The sequence below is a fragment of the Mauremys mutica genome, chromosome 10 (assembly GCF_020497125.1).
Source record: "Mauremys mutica isolate MM-2020 ecotype Southern chromosome 10, ASM2049712v1, whole genome shotgun sequence".
Lineage (NCBI taxonomy): Eukaryota > Metazoa > Chordata > Testudines > Geoemydidae > Mauremys > Mauremys mutica.
Genome location: NC_059081.1, coordinates 34,697,133 through 34,717,755, shown reverse-complemented (window position 1 = coordinate 34,717,755; position 20,623 = coordinate 34,697,133). Strand labels below are relative to the sequence as shown.

The 20,623-nt window shown below is 38.7% G+C and overlaps 1 protein-coding gene across 4 annotated transcripts in view; it reads left to right on the top strand.

Annotated features, from left to right (window-relative positions):
• The window catches only part of SLC38A11 (solute carrier family 38 member 11), a 35,001-nt gene that overhangs the window by 8,543 nt on the left and 5,835 nt on the right, over nt 1-20,623 (top strand). For all 4 annotated transcript variants that reach the window (XM_045031655.1, XM_045031652.1, XM_045031653.1 and 1 more), the window contains 6 exons: nt 525-590; nt 2,525-2,631; nt 4,984-5,063; nt 16,970-17,040; nt 17,824-17,985; nt 20,306-20,418. In XM_045031655.1, the coding sequence (XP_044887590.1) occupies nt 525-590; nt 2,525-2,631; nt 4,984-5,063; nt 16,970-17,040; nt 17,824-17,985; nt 20,306-20,418 (599 nt within the window). The remainder of the gene's footprint in view (nt 1-524; nt 591-2,524; nt 2,632-4,983; nt 5,064-16,969; nt 17,041-17,823; nt 17,986-20,305; nt 20,419-20,623) is intronic.

The window sequence follows — 20,623 nt, the reverse complement described above, 5'->3', positions numbered from 1 at the left end:
ATGGACAATAGCGGATTTTACAAGTTACAGTATGTGGTGATACAGGCCCATGCATTTGACATCCCATGGGATTAGCTATAAAGATAAAACAAGAACTGTTGAATGCACATAATTTGTTTTTTCTAATAGAAACTAGAAGTTGAAAGTGGTCTGACTGTCCGTGAATCACTGCTGAAAGCAGAGGCAATTATAAAAGCCTTTTTTTCCTTTTGAAGTAAGTGTCTTGGGCACAAAATTCAATAGTCTTGCTCATCTGACTGGGTCCCTTTCAAGTTCTCATGTCTGTTACTTAATGCTCCCAGTTTTGCTTTTATAACTCTTGATTTAACTTTTAAAACAAACGTGAAAGGAGGTCTGTGAAGAGCAGCTAAATGCAGCAGGGAGATCAGAAAACCAGCCAAAAAAAGAAGCAGCCAGGATGTGGGGCAAAGGTTTTAGCTGAATGCAATCTACAAGTCTGTATTATATGTTTGGGCCTTTATATCCTATCTGATGTGTACTAAAGCAATCTTTCTTTTTTAAAGCCATGATTAGTTACAACATAATAACAGGAGACACTTTGACTAAAGTTTTTCAAACAATTCCTGGAGGTAAGTGTTTATATATAATTTTGGGGGGTGAGATGAACTAGGTAGAGTGTCAGTCTAAAGCAGTTGTGGTCAACAATGTGTTACCTGGGCTGCAGGGGCCGGATGGCAGGGCAGCAGCAGCCTGGACCCCAACCCCAGACCCCCACTACACGGGGCCAGGCAGCTGCCTGCCCTGGACCCCCACTAGACGGGGCCCTCTGGAAGCCCCAGACCTCATGGGGCCGGCCAACTGCCCACTCACCATATGGGGAGCCTCAGACCCCTGACCCTGTGGGACCCTGGTCCCTCGCCGTGCATGACAGGATGGCAGACCTGACCCGCTGTGCTGGGTGACAGGGCAGCCCAGACCCCACTGCGCCGGGCAGCTGGGATCCCAGACCCCACCACATGGGCCCCCTTTAGCACACACAGCTGTGTACTAATTGGGCCACATGCCGCCGTGGGTTGAGAACCACTGGTCTAAAGTAAATATGGCCCCTATTTCCTCTATGAATCCCCTATTGTACAGTCCCCTAATAATCTAAAAGAACCTTATTTATATAGTTTTAATGTCTGCGTGTGCTTCTCCTGCACTCTACAGCCCCAGTCCTGGTAGTAGGTGGTAGTAGATTCCTGTACCAGGTCATATGATTGCAGGGTCATGGCTTAAGCCTATGCAGTGCATATCTGCACTCTAGTACTTAATGGTATCAGCTATGATAATCATCCAGAACTGTTGTTGATCTGTTGATCAGTGTTAGATTGTATGCAAATTATTTCTTTAACATCTGTTTAAACAGTAACATTTCTACATAGCTGAACATGTATTACAAATGTACCACTTAGGACATTCTCTAAAATGATAAATCCAAAATGTTACGGCCCTGTTGAAAGTTTTTTGTTTTTTTTTTAATAAAATATCCTCTGATACACAGGGAAAAAAATCAGACTTCCCAGCATGAGTGTTAAAACAATACCAACCTATTCAACTAAGCCACGGGTTGGCAACCTATGGCATGCGTGCAGAAGGCGGCAGGCGAGCTGATTTTCAGTGGCACTCTCACTGCCCGGGTCCTGGCCACGAGTCCGGGGGGCTCTGCATTTTAATTTAATTTTAAATGAAGCTTCTTAAACATTTTAAAAACTTTATTTACTTTACATACAACAATAGTTTAGTTATATATTATAGACTTATAGAAAGAGACCTTCTAAAAACGTTCAAATATATTACTGGCACGCAAAACTTTAAATTAGAGTGAATAAGTGAAGACTCGGCACACCACTTCTGAAAGGTTGCCGACCCCTGAACTAAGCAAACTACCAATAATAAAACCAGGGTTCACTGTGAGCTGCACATCAAATTCTGTCCGCTGCCATATGCAAGTGCAGAGTGAATGGGCCAAGACACACTCTTGGGTTTGTTCTTGACTGACGGATTAGCCAGCTGAAACTTTGCTCCTGCTTCAGACCTCGCTTTGGAGGGCTAGATTTTTCTGCTGTAGGCTATAGATGTGCAGGTAGGAATGGGATTTTCAAAACCACTGAGCTTTGGCTTAACTGAGTTCTACTGCAGTCAGTGGTAAAACTCTACTGATTTCAGTGGGAGTAGTTAGGCCAACACTGAGCACTTTCAAAAATCCCACCCATGACAGATGTTTATAATATATCTACACATGAAGGGTCAGAATTTCATAGTTAGGTGCACACAATACTGTACATATGTTGGCATGTGCTCAACTTATTCTCACAAAATCCCTATGAGCATGCACTGGGCAGGTGTATCTGTCCTAAGGCCAGGTAATGCCTAACCTTGACATCTGTGGGAGTTTCCTTGATTTCAGTTTGGGGCATGGTCTAAGGTACATTGCTACTAGAATTTCAAATGTAACTTATCTGTTCCTCACATCCATTTCTTAGAGAAATCTAAATGTATATTTTTTTCCTTTATGTTTTAGTTGGTCCAGATAACTTACTTACTTACCGCCAAGTCATTATTCTATGTACTACCATCATCTTTACCCTGCCTATGTCTCTCTATCGTGACATAGCAAAACTGGCAAAGGTAATGAATATCTTGGTTCAATTATATCAAATTGTTTTAAATGCAGCTTATTATATTGCTAGAGAATGTCCAGTTACACTTCCAACAGTTTTTTACAGCACAGTAAAGCACTTGATAGGCTAACATCTTCCTTTGCAAAACACATCTCTGTTCTGTTCTCCCTTCTTTCGTGTATTCCCAGTTGTTTTCATTGGGATTTCATGGCATGTTTCACTGCGCATTTAAGTCATTGGAAGACTTTCCATTGACTTAAATGGATGTTGAACCTTCAGTGCATGTTAGGAGAGTAGAATACATTTGAAGAATCCTTTTGTGTGGCTCCGACAAGTGAATTTAACATTATGACTGAATAGTCATGGTGCTGATGGCCTTATTCTGAAGTCCTAAATACAACAGAATACAAGCCAATAACGTCATGTTAGCTGAGAGATTAAATTATTACTGCCCTCCTAAAGAAACCACACATCAAATTTAGGGCCCGATGGGGTAGTACCTTACTCCCCAACTAGTTACATCAATTTCAGTGGGAATACTTATGTTGCAAGGTACTATACAACATGGGAAAAGAGATCACAATCTGGTCCTTAATGAATATAAAGGGACTTATCACACTTACATGTTAAACATTTTGAACAAGCACTTTAAATTCATGATAACTTGATTGAATGAAAATGAAATATACTTACAACAAGTGTTAAAATGATGGAATTATTAACAGTGTGAAACAACTCAACATTCTGTAATTTTATTAAATTATCATTTTCTATAAAAGAAGACCTAAATATTTTAATGAGCAAACATTCCCCTCTTAGCATGAATAAAATCTCATTTATTGTAAATATTGCCTTTGTTGCTTGGATTGCTTGCAAATATTGCTAATTTCTAAAAGTATTAAAAACAAATTCTAGTTCTTCTTTTAATGTGGAACGTTCAACAAAATGAACTTTCTTCATTGTGCTCTGAAATCAGTTTTAGATTTGACTGTTGAATTTTTGATCACTTTCTTCACAGGCATGGATTGCTTATATTTAAATTAATTTTAATTTGTAATGAAATAGTAGAACATTTTGGTGGCTTGCCTAGAGTATTAATCAGCTCCTCTCCTTACTAAGGGTACGTCTAGACTACATGCCGTATCGGCGGGTAGCAATCGATTTCTCGGGGATCAATATATCGCGTCTCATCTAGACGCGATATATTGATCCCCGAAAGCGCTCCCGTCAACTCCAGAACTCCACCAGCGCGAACGGCGGTAGTGGAGTCGACAGGGGGAGCCGCGGACATCGATCCCGCGCTGTGAGGACAAGAGGTAAATCGATCTAAGATACTTTGACTTCAGTTACGCTATTCACATAGCTGAAATTGCATATCTTAGATCGATCCTCCCCCTCCCCCAGTGTAGACCGGCCCTAAGGCCACTCAACTGACTGAAGTAAGGTGCATTTGGCTCTAAGACCAATGCTGCCAAACTGCAACCCTTTTTATGCCCGGGGGTGACCACAATCTGGTTTGCAGCTACTTAATCTTACATCATCATCTCCCCCTAAGAATGTAGCTCAAATCATTTGTATAATGATGACAGCGGGGAAGCAATAGTGTCCATGCTTATCAGAATGCAAAATTGAGGCCTATGTATATTAAATGTCTTTACAATTGCATGCTTTATAACACCTTAAGCTTAAAACATTTATGGATGTCTCATGTGTCCTAAAAGATATAAAGCCAAATTCAGACCAGCTGTAAGCAGGTGCAACTTCACTGACTTAAGTCTGGGCAGAATCTGTCTGATGTTTCGTAATTTCAGATCATATTGTGTTATACAACCACTCAGACACAGGAAAACATTGCAGTTCACAGGAAGGGACTAGCCAGCCTGCATACTCAAAATACAAGGGAAGAGAGCCATATTTGCTGCTACACAAACAGCTGTCGACGAAAATAAATAAATAACAATCCTGTACCTACATAATTACATTTGCCATTTACTCATAAAATAGCTACAGTGGGTCTGATTTTTCAGAGCTGCTGAGCACTCACAATTCTAAATGAAATAACCAAAGATGCTCAGCATTTCTGCAAACAAGCTCTTTGTAGTAGCAGTGAACTAAAGGCTCAATTGGTCATAAAGCAGTTAAAAGACAATGACAGCAAATAAAACATGGAAATCTTGGAATGCTTCTTTAAAAACAAAGACCTGCTTCCCTGGAAAGGCAGACACTTTAAAAATGTAGCTATGCTATTAATTTCACTTTTTGGAAGAAAGAAGAAAGTTTTCAAATAGAATAATGTATTTCTAAAACTACTGAAATTCTGACCAGCGAACTGATAAAACGTTTGAATTGTAATTTGCAGGTATCTTTTATTTCTCTGATTTTAACAGCTGTAATCCTGGTCATTGTGATGATAAGGGCAGCTACCCTTAGCCCACTAGTGTAAGTATTTTTTATCACTTCTGGCTGCCACAGAGTGAATTTTACAAATCAAATGTACTTTCTCTATTGTGATTATATTGTATTTGTATGTGTAGAAGTAAAACACCAGGTCTTGTCTCTTTTAAGGATTGGAAATAACATACATTTTACTAATAGCAAATTGAAAAGTTGTTTTAAACCTGCTGTTCAGTTCTATTGAGATTAGAATTTATGATATAGGGAAAAGGAAGGGATGCAGCTACATATGTGGTGTTTTAAATTCTTCTGTAGTTTACTCAGATTATGGCTGAAATCTCATCCCTAACTCATCTATATTGTGCAGCTGTCTCCTGGGATTAGAACATTTTACACATGGCATGCAAGATTGTCCACTATTGCAGCAGGTTCCATAGACAAAAAACTAGATTGTGCCTGGTTCAAGCAGGGGCATTCTTTTTCTTGCATCTCCTGAGCAAGGGACCATTTACAGTAGCAGTTGTGTGCTTGGAAGAGCATAGGGACTGCTTCCATTTAGCATCTGGGTGTGTGAATTACTCCAAAGGGGAAAGCCTGGCCACAGCCATGCTCTGCCCTAGCACTAGTCTAGGTAGCAAGCCAACTGTACAAAGAATGCTCAGTGGGCATACTCCCCCCTGCGTGGTGGAGTGTTGGCAGAGAAATCATGGCTCCTAAAACACAGTTGTTCCCAGAATTCCTCCCGGAATGGTGCATGAGTGCAAAAGTAAGCCAGTGCCTTAATGGCCCAATCTGGTTCAAAGTAGTGTAGATTGAGGATGGTATTTCAGTCTTAAAATTCTGCATTCTTGCTCATATTTGTGCACACCCTTAATGCTGCTTTGCATGTTTTCTGGGTTAATATGTAGTGGTTTAAAATTATTAGATTAAATCTACTTTATCATAAGGATGTGTTGCTTGTAGATACTGTTTCTGATATTTTATTTCTTCTCATTCTCTTCTTCGAAGACAGTACTTTCAGAAATGATGATTCTGAGAGTAGATGTCCTTGAAATGTCATGTCTAACTGTTTTTCACATAGGGGACAGTCAAGTTGGAACTGATGTTAAATTAATGTAATTGATATTGACATTTCACTGTTCATTAAAATAATTATTTCAAATTCCAGAACTGGAAAACAAGTAGGGAAAAACAAAAAAAGGTTGAACTATACAGTAAATAAAAACACCATTACATCATTCTCAGCTGAATGAGCAGGCAGAAATTGCAGTCAAGCACTCTACTGCACTTTGAGTAATACTTGGTATTGCAGTGTTCCGGATGGTTCACTGCATGCATTTGTTGTGGTAATCATTTTTGTAATTCTGCTATAGTAAGGTTTTTGTGGATCTAATGCTCCTCCTTCATAAACCCAAACATTTGCTTTATCCATTGTTTAATGAATGGTGTCCTCAGTTGTATGTGAAATTCCTGTAGTAAGGAAAACAGCCTTTATTTGAACATATAATTAATTTTTTATCCATTAGATTTGTTTATGCAGTATTTTCAGTGTTTGTACAGTATGTGAAGTAGCTTCTTACACCGTAGAGCTGTTAGCATAACTGTTTGAACATTGCTTCACATAACCATTTATTTGTCTTGTTTGATCACTGTCTGATAATTAAGCCAATCATAGGGCATATTTTTCTAGTGTTGGCACAATAGCTAGAATGGCAGTCTTGTTTCTGAAAATGTGACAAATGTATGTGTGCATGATCCATAAAAGATGATCCATTCAGCACTGTGAGTGTTTTTCCTTGTTTTGTTTCAGTGGAATGATCTGGTAAGCTGTGGTTTCTCACAGAGCTTGTTAAATGCACATTTAAAAGAGAGATTTCTAACTCCCCTGTCAAAAATGAAGTAATATATAATGGCTACTGATGATGACCTTGTTACTATGGTAACACCATCGTAATACGGTATTGTAAAACATGGGGCATTGTTCCGGGTTTTTTTAATTAAAAAATTGATGATGATTTTTTAAAAAGTGATTTTGGTATTTTATGGTAGATTATTTTGAGGCTTCTTTGAGACACTTTTTTTTTAACCCTTCTCCTTTCAAAATCTAATCTAATAAAGAGACTAACTTTTCTAGAAGCCCCATAAACCTTTTTCTGAAATCTATTTCTAGTTGTATATTTAGAATGAGACATATTTTCATTGTGTCAACCTTTTCACTATTCCTGGTCTCTGTGGCCTGCACTCTTTTCCGCAGCTCCCATTGGCTGGGAACGGCGAACCGCAGCCACTGGGAGCTGTGGGCAGCTGTGCAAATATAAACAAAATGTCTGGCGGCCCACCAGCCGATTACCGTGTGCAGCCCGTGGGCCGAAGGTTGCCCACCACTGATCTAGGTACTTACTATGTGGATGGGGCCATATATCCCCATTTTACAGTTGGGGACCTGAGGCAGAAGCTATATTAAATAACATGCCTAAAGCCATAGAGGATGTGTCTGGCTGAGCTGTGAATTGAACCCAGGTTTCTTGAGTCCCATTTCAATATCCCACCTGCTAAAGGGGGGTGAATGGGAATAGTCTTTCTGTTTTGCAACATTTAAGAGATGGGGCACATGTTTCTCTTTGCAGAATGGATATAAAGTCATCTGCCACTTGGACAGATGGGTGTCAGTCCAAGGTTGGGAAGAATAAGTGTCTTTCTGAGTGAGAAGGGGTGGTGATACCGGTATGGTGCTGCAGTGTATCAGTACAACAGGTCTTGATTCACATAGAAATGAGCCAGAAGCCAATACAAGGAATGAGAGAATTCCACCTTTCCAAGCTACTAGCATGACTAGACCTTGGGTTTACAGAGGTTTATTAGATTCAAGTTAAATAAACTTGTGGCTTTTAAAAAAAATTCAGCCATTTTCAACAAATATTGCATTTATGTCCTCATTTGAACTTGCCTTCACCATGTTAGATTTTATTTATATTGCATATCTTATTCTTGCTTTTAAAGCAGCAACTATGGACTGCAGTCTTCCTTCCTTGTCTTGTGACAGTTCGTTGCAGCCTCCTTCACCACCAGTGTCTTTGGACGGATACTTGGGCTTCTGAATTCTGTTTGGCTCTTAGAGGGTTTTCTATTCCCTTTGCTTTTAAAGAGAAGACTGGGAAAGTAAGCCAGATCTCCCTAATATATCTTGGGGGACCCAAAATATATTTTTAATGTAGTCTGACATTTTTTCTTTTAAATCCTTTTTGTATTCCTATAAGCTTGTCATGTATTTTTCTTTATTGTTGATGTAACTGAGAAAATTGAAAAGTCTCACTCAGTAGCCTAAGCTTTAAATTGTCTATTCAGGTGTCTCTAGGGTCCAGTCAAAATATGCCAAGAGGCAGACCTAAAGTAAACCTTTTTGCCACACTTATTTCATTTGAAATGCAATTTTCTTGTATTCTCCTGGGAGGTGCTTCCGGGAGGCTTGTAGTAATTTGGCATTGTTCAATACCAAACCATGCTTTAATGTTCAGTTAATCTAAAAACTAAGATATCTGCTTTTTTGTGTGGGTGAGGGAGTGGGACTGAGGGGGAATTTTTTGTGGAAGGCTTCAGAAATAATTGATATTTGCATCAGGATATTTTTTGGTTTGACTTTTTTTTTCCCCTTATGGCATAAGTAGCGTCAAGGCATTATATATTTTTTTCAGTTTTGCTTTCATTGAATGTCACCTATATAAATAAATAATCACTGCCGTCTGAAGCTGATAGTGTAGCTGTTAAGAACTTCCAGTGTGGAGCCTACAGTTTTTGCCCTCATTACATTTGAGAGGTTGTGGAGTAAAAAAAAAAAAGACTGTTTCTCCCTCATTTTACTTCCATCTGCTTATACTGGGTTAATTTTTTAACACATTCAAAACCAACAATGGGTTAGTATTATCTCATCTTCAGAATGTAACAGTCTTCAAACACATTCATATTGCATTAAGCTATTTCATGTCTTAAGGATGAAATTATGAATATATATTGATAGAAAAGGGATAATAGGTAATGCCATTTATAAAGACAGAGCATTTTAACATTTTTTTGGTGTTGATTTGAAAGAATACCATTATGTCAGTGCCTGCATAATAAATAAATCATCACAAAATTTTTGAGAGCAACCTCTAAAGATCACACATAAATGTAGCTGTGAGAGAATTATGCATCTGGCAGCTGATCACAGTAATGAAACACCAAATGTTCAAGAAAACAACATGAAAGTAGGAATATGATGCTCTCTTGCTCCTTAATAATCATGTAATGACCAAAGAAACTTTACCATATAGTGAAATCCAAAAGTAAAAACAAAGACACTCTATATTTACACCACTGCTAATCAGTTCATTAAGAAAGAGTGGGGAAATACACCAATTATTTTCAAGTAGGGCCATGCCAGAATTTTAGATGATGTCACTTAATTTTAGTTATTTATTTTCCTTGATGGTCAGAAAGACCTCTGTCAATTAGAAATTAAAGGCTAACTTGAGCATTATTAATTTATCTTTCATAATGTTGACTAAGATTAAATTCAGTGGCTACAGTTTTTGAAATAGTTTAATCCAGAGCATAAAACTAACATTCCACACTCCCTATTTCATTCTACAGTTTTGCCAGAGAACAGAAACTGAATTCCACAATTTAAGTCTATAAATTTAGAAGTCAAACCTGAATTAAATCTGCTGTCTGGTGCTCCATTAGAAGAGTCATCTTGATAATTGCCAATCTACACCTTAATATAGCAGTTTTATCACCGATCTTCCATTTAAGAAGATGGAAGTCTTCTTGCTGGTACAAAACATGCAGCTCATCTGGTACAAAAGTGTGACTCCAGTTCCTCTTTTGTAAATACTTTTTCGTTTCAATGAGCTCTCTATACCTGCTGTGTGTGGCTGGGCTGAGATCAGAGATAACCTTGCTCCCTCCATAGTCTGAAAAACCAGGCTCGCTGTCTCTTATTTGACAGTGTACAACACTAAAGACAGAATGATTTCCCCTCACAATGGATTTTGTGATAGAGACTTTAACATTTTAATAACAAAAAAGACCCAGATCATATTGTGACCAAACAATTTTGTCTGGGTCTGACTCTAGAGCTTTATGTGATGCACCTTCCACAACAGCATTTGTAGCCTTTCTGTTCTCAGACTACAAACAGTGGGGATTCCCCAGCATTCTTTACATTAGCCAGCACCTTTATTGTGATATACATTCTATTGGTATCCTGAAGACTGAATACGGTCTTACTTTATCTGGGAAACACATGTCTCAGGCCACACATCTCAGTACAGTAAGCGATTAGAATTACTTGCCAATTCTGTCTTGCTGTTGGCTTCATTTAATTTGTGGCCTCTTCATTGTTGGTTGGGCTAGTAACCTCCCTTAGGATCTCTTTCAGTTTAATATTCTCCTATTTTTGCTGCAGGTATCAGGGCTAAATGGCCCCATACCTTTGTCCTTTCTGCTCTTCTTACAACTTATACTCTTCCTTGATGCATCCATTGTTCTTCATGTTCCACCTCCCTCCTGTCCTGGATGTCAGCCAGCGTTTTCTCCTTGTGATTGTTGTTACTTTTAGTGTTTCTCTATGCTAGCTTCCATTTCATGTCAATTTCCACTTAAGCTCCTCCACTCTTTCTTTCAGAGAAGAAACTATTTAACGTATTGGATGCTGGACTCCATGTTTCTAAAACTAAACTAGCTTTTTACTAAGAAAACTATTTAACAAGGCACTGTAACTGCAGCTATCCTTATGCACACAGACTGACTTCTTGGTGCTCTTCAAAACTCTTCCCTCTTGCAACTTGTCCTCCCTTTAAGTTCCATGAAGGTTGCTAAAGCCTTTGTGATCTTCATCCCCCACTGAGATAGAGGGAATAAATGTAAGAGGTCAAATTACAATTCCAGAGCTGCTGGCTTTCAATCTAACAATGAGCTAGACATCACAGTTAGTGTTTGCTTATACAGCTCACTGTGTTTTTGTACTGCCGCTGAGTTTCTGCTTTTTAAACTCCAGTTCAGGAATAAATTGAAGAATGTGTCCCATAATGGACAGACGTCATAATGCTTCCTATGAAAACAGAAAAATCAACTTAATTGAGTGATACGTTCTTTCCATTCCTATTTTACATGTTAATAAAAATGTTAAGGGATATTTTATATCTATATACCTATATATAATTTTGTGTATGTGGTATTGCACTGTATGGATACTATGTGGAAATTAGGTAGTGCAAACTGTGGTTATTAAGTTCTGTTCCAGTACTGAGAGGTTTGGTTATTTACTCTAAGAATAAAGGCTAGGATGCACTTCCTGAGTATGGTTAGGTTTAAGGATTTTACTTTTCTGGAGTTATTCCCAAATAGCACAATCTCAGTTTGGTGTCACATATCCAGATAAGATGGTTGTGTTTCAGTCAGAGCAGTTAGTGTTTCATGTCATTAATGCACAGTCCATTTATTAACAGCAGGTACTCAGGCTCTCATAGGTTCTGGAACTAGGAGTGCTGGGGGTGCAGCAGCAACCCCTGGTTTGAAGTAATTTCCATCATGTACACAGCTTACAGTTTGGTTCAGTGGCTCTCAGCACCCCTACTATACAAATTGTTCTAGCACTCCTGCAGGCTCTTGAATATTCTTACTTTCTAAAGATTGACTCTTTAGACATCTCTATTCACAACCCCGTAACTGAAGTTCAGAATCCTACCATCATTTCATTTTTAAACTCTTATTACATATAACATAGCTGTAAAAACTCCATTTTATTTAAAAATGTTCATGCAAAGAAATGCATGTGGTGATGGAGGCATTTTACAGCCATTTTCAAATCAGCTTGAGCTTTATAATAATTTTTAAATGTCAGTGGTATTAAAACCATTATTTTCTTTTTCTGGTTGCATTTTAAATGGTCAGTTAACTCATAAGATATTATATAAATATAACCTGTCTCACAATTCCAGGCTACTGCCCCTGTATTCCCCTCAGGCTTATTTCCAACAAAGCACCTCCCTCAGGCTTCCAGCTCCCTTGCTGTTGTCTCTCTTGAGTGAGGGCCCACGCCACTCTCCCTTCTGTCGGGGGAATTCCAGTCTGCACAGTTCCCCACCTTAACTGTGTTATTCCCAGCACAGAGAGGTTGCCCAAGGACACCTTCTTGCTTTCTCTTCAGTTAAGAGGTGAATTTCTACAGAGATACAACACAGCACTTCCCGTGCAAGCCAACTTTATTCTTAAGGTAAAAAGTATTACAGAGAAAATGTATTAAAAACAATAAAAGAACCTACACACATGCTAATAAGCTTACCAGAGTTAACCCTAACCCTAACATGGATTCTGGCAGGAACAGTCCTTCAAACCCTCACCCAAGGCTTATTCCTCGTGATTACCAGTTTATCATAGCTTTAGCTCAGAACCATAAGGATTGGGGCCCTCCATGGACCAGGGATCCTGTCCATTTTGCTGAATCAGGAAGAAGGCCCTGACCCAGTTTAAATCCAAGTTATTTATACAAAACCCCTTCCTTTGTCTGCTGGTCCATGGAGAATCTAGTTTGAGCTAGTATGTTTGGACTTTTCCAGGGGAGGGGTCTCTCTGGAGATATTACAATTTGAGTGAATTTGCCTACTCGCTCACTGCAGTTCTCCTATTTACCATTCCCATGGAAATACATACCATTTCACAACAACACATATGCAATTTTATTTTTAATACACTTGACCCCATAGGTATTAATCTAATTAAAAAACGTTTAATTTATGTCAATAAAGTCCATTCAGGACATTGCAGGAAACTGTCAGTCTTTCACAACCTGCACTTAATATTATAATGGAAAGGGTTTTAGGATCATAATTCTTGGTTAGAAAGATTTCACAAATTCTTTTTGAATACTCAATTATATCAAAGGATAATATAAATTAGTTTTCTCCATGTCTATGTATTGAAAAAAATCTGACTTCCACTGGCAATAGAACTAAATTGCTATGATACTATCATGGTTTAGTTTAAATATTGTTAATCCATTTCTATTTCATACATTTTAGTATGTTAGAGTGCTTTAATAAATGTACCATATTTAGTAAACTGGCCAGCAATAAATAGCTATGTCTAATTTAATCTCTGATCTCCCTGATTTGAAATTGTCAGTGTTAAACCAAGGATGAAACTGATTCAATGTTTTTTAAAAAGAATTATTATTTTTTATATTTGTACAAATCAAAACCCTCTTAGATTAACATATATACATATATCAATAAAGAAAATAAAGCCCAACTAAAGCCTCATTTGCTTTTCTCCCCACCACTAAGGCATGCATTTAAACAGAATGTAGGCATTAATTTTTCAATAGGTTGGCTTTAGTTGGTATATCTTAGTTTCAGTTATGGTGACTGTTTTTAAATAGTTGATACATTTTGTGATTATTTTTATTTGTTTCATGAATGTGTATCTGATGGCAAGGAACAGAGCAACCATGTTCCAAGTAATCTTGCTCCTTACCTTATCTCCAGTATATCTCATCCTGACCTGAAATGCAGTTAAGGTCCTGAGTTTTTCTCCTGTTCAGAGAGACCCAATAAGACTAAATGGTATAGTAGTTTTGTGATGTGGTGCTGTATTAATTTAGATGGAATAAAGGGACCCAAAGAGCCAAAGGTATTAACAAGACACTGTCTCTGTCCAACATTAAACAATTTTTAACAAGATTTGGGGTTTGTATACAGAGACCAAACACACCATTAAAAATCCTTTTAATCCTTCATTGGAGATATAGAAAAGAAGGAGAAACAGAGCATTTGAAATGTAAAGTATTAAATAAGACTTTCATTTTAATAACAGCCCTTTAACTTTTAGCTGGAAAGAGTTTTTAAAAGGAAAAAAACCCTCAATTGACAATGTCTTAGATGGTATTAAAGATGGTAATATGTGTCCTTTTTTGGGGGCGGGAAGTAAGTTTGTTGAGATAGGCTGGAGTTGCTGCTGCTAAAGTCTGATTCCATTTCCTAAAAGACCAAACAAGATCAACACATGCAAGAGGGGAGAGAACAGAACAGTAAAGATAGAAAATGCAGCTTCTGTCTCTGATACTCACTTTCACTTGCAATATGACTGCTAGAAAAAACACAGGCACAACACACAATCTTATCAGCTACTGTGAAACCTGGCAAATTTATACCAGCATCGGGCTGTTACAGACCATTTCTTTCAGCTGCATTTCTAGTCACAGGCTTACAGCAGTATTGCAGAATATGCAGTCTTGGCCACCTCAGGCAGACTTTTATTAAACAGAAGGCAAAAGGAGAGAGATTGGAAAGAAAAAAAAAATAAGATGGGGAAAGAAAAGGAAGTGGGCGGGTGGGGGGGAGGGAAGAGAGAGAATCCCAGGTGGTGTGTGGGATTCTGATGAAGCCAGTAGAGGTGGCGATGTCACCTGGTCTGGTCAGGGCATCTCTCAGGATCAGGATGAAAAAGGCCTGGGGTCCCAGGAAATGGAGGGTCTGGCAGCCATGATGATGAAGTTTGCTCTAGTACAGAGATTCTCAACCTTTTTTTTTTATGAGACACTCATATTCTTGCTTCTTTATGAGACATGCCTCCCTCCCCTCCCCACAGCCCCAACAAGCTATAAAAACTCCCCGGCCCACCTGTGCCACAGTAAGTGATTTTCTGCATATAAAAGCTGGGTTAAGCACATACTTAAAACCCTTTCACTTCAAGTTTAAGTGCTGTCATGAATAGTGATATTTTTTGAATCAGGGCCAAATATGCATCTGGATCTAAGAAGCCATATTTCTAAAATGGAAAATGAAGATTTTACTATTTGGTTGATATGAATTTAATAGTAAAGGAACATAATTTATAAAATAACCCCAACATTTTTATATATGGAGGCTGGAATAATCAGGTCATTGCTGTTATTAAAATCTGTTCTTAGGGAAAGCCTGACACCTCTCAAGAAATGGGAAGATAATGAATGGGGGGAGAGAATGAACAAAAAAAATAAATCTGTTTTGAAAGGGTTTAAAAGTTTGGCAGCAATAACATCTAAAGTAACACCTGCTAAGGAAATTGCTGCTTGAAAGAGCTGACTTAGTAACAAAGAGGGGGAGAGAGAGACAGAGGTGGTGTGATAGTTGTGACATGCTGTTTTGCAGTGAAGGAAGAGTACAGCAGCTGAGGCAGCAGGTGGCAGCAGCTTCCCCTCAAAACAAAGTGGAAATTGAAGCAAGCAAAATTAGCAGCAGCTAGCTGTATGGCAGCATTCTCCACTGTAATGCCATTTTGTCTGTTCCGTAGAACTTCTGTAAAAGTGCTCAGTTGGTATACAGCTTCCATCTGGTACGTGAACAGATTGCAGCTTAGAAAAAGGGTGTTCTTGCTTCTCCGTTTCCCCAGAGTGTGCATCAACATATATGGAGCTTCTAAATCGTTTTACAGGATGGAATTTCATGTATTAAACTCTGGATCTGATTTAACAAAGATTGTTGCAAACTGTCGTTTCTGGGCCTTAATCTAAATTGCATTCTGCTGTCATTCCCTGAGTATATTTTAAAATGGAGATTGACAGCAGTTTAGACTTTCAAGACTCTCTATATAATAAGATGATAAAATTATGCACAATTTGAAAAAATACATAAATCAAAGTGGTAACTGCAGCCCAGCGACAGGTAAGACATGAATTCATGTAGTGGAAACTGTTCTGTTTGACTGTTGATTATTTCAGTATACACTTTGGGCTTGCCTCCACAGGGACTTATTCGTAAGGTGAATTTAAGCTGCTATAGTTCTGTTGGTGTAACTCCCTGTGCAGACCCTTCTACCAGAATAAGAGGGTGTTTTTTTGTTCTTGTTTAGCTTATGTTGCTTTGGAAGCAGGTCAAGCTAAACTGAAAAAAGGAACTCTTATTCCTGAATAAGAGTGTCCACATGGGAAGTTATATCAATCTAGCTATTGCCGTTTAACTGTGTAAGTATATCTGGAAAAATCTCATGTATTGACAAGCCCCTAGAATGAAATTGATTTCCTCTGTATAAAACCTGAGTAAATTCATGGGAGAAGGGGTGGTGTAGAAGGGGGGGGGCGGCTAAATCCACCAAAATCTACCAACCTATGACCAGGGCTCAGGCCTACAGCAGTTCTCCTTTGTCCCAGCTCGCTGCTGCTTTGGCATACAGTCACTGCAGTTCTTCCACACAACTTGTGGGGGGTTGATAGAGTCATTGGAGCCACATAATACAGAATCCCTTGGCTCCTTCCTTATCCTGTCCTAAACTCCTCCATATGCAGGACTGTTCTAGTTGTACTTCTTTAAATTTATTTCTTACCACAGGGCTCCGGGGATGTGCAAGACCCTCCCTACCAGAGGGAATATCATTCCCTGAAGAACAGACCTATTTGGGACTGTGGGGTTGCACAAATGTGAATGAGGGCAGAATTTGTCACATCTGGACTAAAGCCCTAGGAACAAATGTGGAGCTCCCATTGAAATCCTCAGGATCTACATGTGCAGATCCAGAGGAAAAATCTGTCCCATAATATTCAGAGTAGAGATCTACAGTGTTATTTGGCTAACCTGACCGCACATGGGGTCAGCACCATGGCCTTCACTGTCCTGATTGCCATTTCCAGATGTGCAGCTTCTTTGGATGTGGTAATCTCTCTCTTTTTTTTTTTTTTAAGTTGCAATACCAGAACTATTCATTAAAAGTGCTGACACATTGCCATAAGAAGCACTCTTAGAAATGATAGTTTTATAAATACAAGGGGAAAAAAGGATATCTCTGAATGACAAGCATTTTATTACCAAAGCATGTACAGAGGAGTTCTTTTCAGAAGGGTCTGCCTAGCCTTACCGTGTTATATATAGTATTTTAAAATAATTCTAATAATTGATCACCTACAGGGGACATTCGATTAAAACAAATTTCTGTTTTAGACCCAAAACAGAGAATGCCTGGATATTTGCAAAGTCTAATGCAATACAAGCCATTGGGGTGATGTCATTTGGTAAGTGTGTGTGTGTCTGAACATCTCTTCTCAATCTGAAGTCAGCCCTAATGGTTGAAAGAATTTTACTTTACGTCTGGACCTTCATGGCATATGCATTTTCCTTTTAAGTTTTTACCTTAGTGTTAAGATGGTTTAGGCAAAATTAGAGCTAGCCCTAATCTTTTCCCATTAGCCAGAATTAAACCTTTATTCAGGTTTGGATAAATCTCCTCTCATATGCATAGTCCCCACTCTAACTTCTACTCCCACTGTTCTGATATCCTTCTGTAGGCTCTCGTGTGCTGGTACTCTGAGGTCTTCCGATTGCTTGTTACTGCACAAAATGCCTGTTGTCCCAGAGTGGGAAATGTCACATCCTCTGGAGTTTTTCATCTGTACATTCTGGGGCATAGTTAACAGAGAAGCCCCAGACTGGATCATGGTGTAAAACCTGAGGGGCGCACCAGAAGGAGAGGCACTGGAGATTGAAGTGGAATTGTGAGCAGGAAGCTGTGTCTGGGGTTGGTAGGGGAGAACCAGGTGGCATTGTTGGGGATGAGAAATCAGAATCATATTTGCTGAGTGGAAGGTGGAGACCCACGTAGAATGAGATAAATATCCAAAATGTGATGCTGTTTGATGTTTGCGATGTACTGCACCCTTCATTTGTATTTGTGATAATGAATTGATTTAAACTGTGCTATATTTCCACTGCCCTGGAATACACTAGCTTACCTTGGTACAAAATTTTTATTTTTAATTAAATGTATGTTTTTTTTTAAATTGCCATGTGTGTTTCAGCATTCATTTGCCATCATAACAGCTTTTTAATCTATGGCTCTTTGGAAGAACCCACTCTGAGTAACTGGTCTCGCATCACTCATGTGTCTGTCTCACTGGCTCTGTTTATCAGTGTGGTGTTTGCTGTATGTGGATATGTGACATTTACCGGCTACACAGAAGGTAAGATACTCTACACGTCTATTTTAAGGCTTATCTTGGCCTTCTGACACTTTCCACCCTCTTTGTTTGAGTTCAGTTAACTCCCTGCAGGGTAGAGAGAGGAGGAAATGCCAAGCTGATCATTGTCTTTTTATTTATACTTTGAAAAGGAATGTGTGGGATTTACCCTTCTTACCTAGTAGTCAAAAAGTGGGGTGAGAAGCCAGCCCAGGGTCTGTGCTGCGGAAGATGGTGCAGACCCAGGAGCAGAGCCCCGCTGGTGGAAAGTCCACACCAAGGAGATACATTAGCACAAAACTGCTTCCCTCTGTTGGAAGGATTGCATGGGTTTAGCAAAGCACTAAAATAAACAGCACTGCCCGGGGTAGAGCATGGCCAGAGTGGATGGGGAAATATGATGAGTACATATAAAAGCTTAAATAGTTTCCACACATCGCCTCAACACGCTCTGCTGGCAGTGCTCTTATAGTGGCTAACTTAGAGCTGTTTCCCATGTGCCCAGCAGAATCTTATCAGAGTGGAGCAATGATACTTCCATCACCTGCACTCCTTCAGGATGAAATTGCCCTGGAGTGCAGGTGGCTAGGCTGTCACTGACTGGTATGACTGACACACACAAGTCTCTGTGGAAGAATTGAGCAGCTGATGGGGAAAAACTCATTCCCTGTTGCTGAGAGGGAAAAGAGACATTCTGAGAGTGTATGGGGAAGGGGAGTCAGCTTCCCTTCTAGCAATGAGGGGAGAGTGAGGTTGGTTTGTGGGGGGAGCAACTTTCTGTCTAGTATTCCTAAAGACATAGTCTTTTGCCTTGAGGATCCTCTGTCTAAACAGAGTTACATTTTTCATATGCACAACTCAGTTATGCACTTTGAAACTGCAGCCTAGATTATTAATGTCAGAAATGTACCATAGGGTTCTCTCTGTCTTTGTAACAGATTTTGCTCTCTTTCTGTCATTAGGAATGAGTGGGAAGAGAGAGGTAAGCATTAAGGGAGGAAGAAATTTGTTAAATATATCATTGTTTCTCAAGTCAGCCAAACAATTTTAGAGACATTTCTTCAGTTGTTTCACAATTCTTTTACAGTCCAGTTTAAAGCTGTAAGAGAATGTTTATCACCTCATCTTTTTGTGGCAGACAGCAGCATTTAGCTGTGCTTGGAGTAGGGGATTTTCACTCCCTTCCCTCCTCCTTCTGCCCCCATTTATTTATCCAGGAAAGCAACCTACTCTAGTCATTGCTTGTACCCATCATTCTAGCTGGACTGGCTGAGTACAGAATGACTAAAAAATATATTTTGGGACTGGGAGAATCACACCTTCCTATTTTGTGTGTGTGTGTATATATATACTAGACACTATAGTATATTATACACTAATTCCATCTCATCGTTCATCTTTTTCACCAGTTCCCTCAATCTCTTCTTTCTCCAGAACAAATCTGGTTGTTTCTTGAGCTCTACTGGACTCCTAAAAGTAGCAAGTCATATATAGTATAATGGAAATCAGGTGGAAACAACCTGGTAGGCCATCTAGGTATAGTCTTAAGATTTGTTCATGTTCATGGTAAGTTAGTCATTCAGCCTGAACTAGATCCTATGGTCACCTTTCCCTGGGGTCCTTTGCTATAATCACTAGGTGAGGTGTTTACTTGAATTGGATAGCAGTAAAATAGTAAACTGATGCAAAAGGAATTACCAGTTAATAATCCATATGTTTACATAGGGCTTTGAAGGTTTGAAATCCCCCAGTATAGTGTTGCAGCTGTGATTAGATCCTGTAATATGATGCACAGGAAATTCAGGTCTCTAGCTGTACCCATCTAGTCTTCCTTATATGATTGTTCTTGTCCTAAGAATAACAAAAAGGAAATCTGTTTTTTTTTTAACCAAATATTTTTCTTTCTAAAACTGTGTCACATACCGACTGGGGAAAAAAAACAAACACCAGAAGCACCATTACAAAGTAATCTCAAAAAGAAAGCTGCAAAAAATAGGATGACAATAGGCTTAACCCTCTAATATTTGTATGATAGATAGATAGATAAGTAAATAGTTAAGTGGAAATGATCTTGAGAATACAAGAAATAATAGAAAATGCTGTTACTATCGGGGTGGTTAAAGTTAATTTTGAATGTAATTTGTGATTATTTAATCATTGTTTTCTGATTTATGTGTCCAAAAGTGGGTCAGATAATCTCAAATTTTTGTATACAGTTACTCTGGTGACTTATCTCTTTATTTGCACAAGTGTAAATGTCAGCTAAAAATTAGCCACAGTTGTCATTAATTTGAAAATAATTTCATTTTTCACTGTTCTCTAGGAGATATATTTGAAAACTATTGCAGAGATGATGATCTTGCTACATTTGGAAGGTTTTGCTATGGAGTCACTATAATCCTGACTTTCCCCATTGAATGTTTTGTGACTAGAGAAGTGAGACATTTTATCTCTTCTTCCATGATGTTTTTAATCATATGCTTAATCTGTAAAATATATGGTGAGATCAGTCCTAATAGCAATTACTGACAAATCTTATGTAAATAACAATACCTAATGGCCTGGAGCATGCTAGCTATAGCATTTAGTGGGCTTTTTCTTGTGATTTCATAAACTTAATATTGTTTTCTTGAATACTGCT